Consider the following 1,174-nt stretch of genomic DNA (forward strand, 5'->3'; position numbering starts at 1 on the left):
CAGCTGTCCTCCGACAGCGTCACGTCCAGCTCGTGGTCCGATTTGTACTTGGTCAGCTCGTTCAGGAGGAGCTTGTTCTGGTCCTCCAGCTCCAGCAGCGAGCGCCTCAGCAGCTCAGCCTCCTCCTCCACGAACTGCAGGTGCCGGCGCAGCTCTGCCACCGTGTCCCCTGTGTCCCCACAACCTGAGATGCCCACCAGGAACCGCATGTCCTGCCCTGGCAGCTCTCGGTCCCCTTGGCCCTTCATGTCATCCATCTCTGCCCGCAGCCCACGGTTTTCCACCTCCAGCTCCACTATCCTCCGGCTGAGGATGTTGGCTTCCTCCTCCACCAGCTTGAGGTGGACCTTCAGCTCAGCCTCCCGGGAGTGGGGAGAGTCCGCCAGCTCCTCCACGGAGAGGGAGCTGTCGAGGTCTCCATACAGGGACCTGTACTTCAGCAGCTCCTCCTTCATGCCATCGTTCTCCTTGGCCAGCTTGGTCAGCTTCTTGCACATCAGGGCTGATTCCTCCTTGGCAAAATGCAGCTGACACTTCAGGTCTGCGCTGTCCTCCTAGGGACCAAGAGGGCACAGGCGTTAGAAATGTGCTCCACGGAGAGGGAGCTGTCGAGGTCTCCATACAGGGACCTGTACTTCAGCAGCTCCTCCTTCATGCCATCGTTCTCCTTGGCCAGCTTGGTCAGCTTCTTGCACATCAGGGCTGATTCCTCCTTGGCAAAATGCAGCTGACACTTCAGGTCTGCGCTGTCCTCCTAGGGACCAAGAGGGCACAGGCGTTAGAAATGTGCTCCCAGGGGACACGGTGGGTCTGAGCAAGCCTTGAGGACACGGTACCCTCCCACCTTGGTCATTCCAGGGGAGCCACAGCCCCAACTCATAAAGGGGAAAAAAACCTGAGATCCACCTTGGAGGCTTTGAGGGAAAGCCTGGAGCCAGGGCAGGGTGCCCAGGTGAGGAGACCTCAGGCTCCAGCCCCAGAAAAGACATCAAGCCATCGCTGGGGATGTGGGGACTGAGCCCAGCCCCACCGCAGCCCCATCTGCCATGGGGAGGAGCAGGAGGGAAAGCTGTCAGACTCTGCAGAGCCAAAGAAAAGCCACCAACAAGGTTTCCTCCCGAAAGCTGGCACATGCCGAAAGGACCAGTGCTGCTGCTGCTGCTGCTGCTGCTGC

The 1,174-nt window shown here is 60.0% G+C and overlaps 1 protein-coding gene across 1 annotated transcript in view; it reads right to left on the bottom strand.

Annotated features, from left to right (window-relative positions):
• Positions 1 to 23: 23 nt before the first annotated feature.
• Positions 24 to 1,174, bottom strand: part of LOC104531769 (protein SOGA1-like) — a gene marked incomplete at its 3' end in the record, with an annotated part of 9,128 nt that continues 7,977 nt past the window's right edge. Inside the window, 1 exon segment of the mRNA XM_029087159.1 lies at positions 24 to 551. Coding sequence (XP_028942992.1) covers positions 24 to 551 — 528 coding nt within the window.

The sequence above is a fragment of the Antrostomus carolinensis genome, unplaced genomic scaffold (genome assembly GCF_000700745.2).
Source record: "Antrostomus carolinensis isolate BGI_N321 unplaced genomic scaffold, ASM70074v2 scaffold14750, whole genome shotgun sequence".
Lineage (NCBI taxonomy): Eukaryota > Metazoa > Chordata > Aves > Caprimulgiformes > Caprimulgidae > Antrostomus > Antrostomus carolinensis.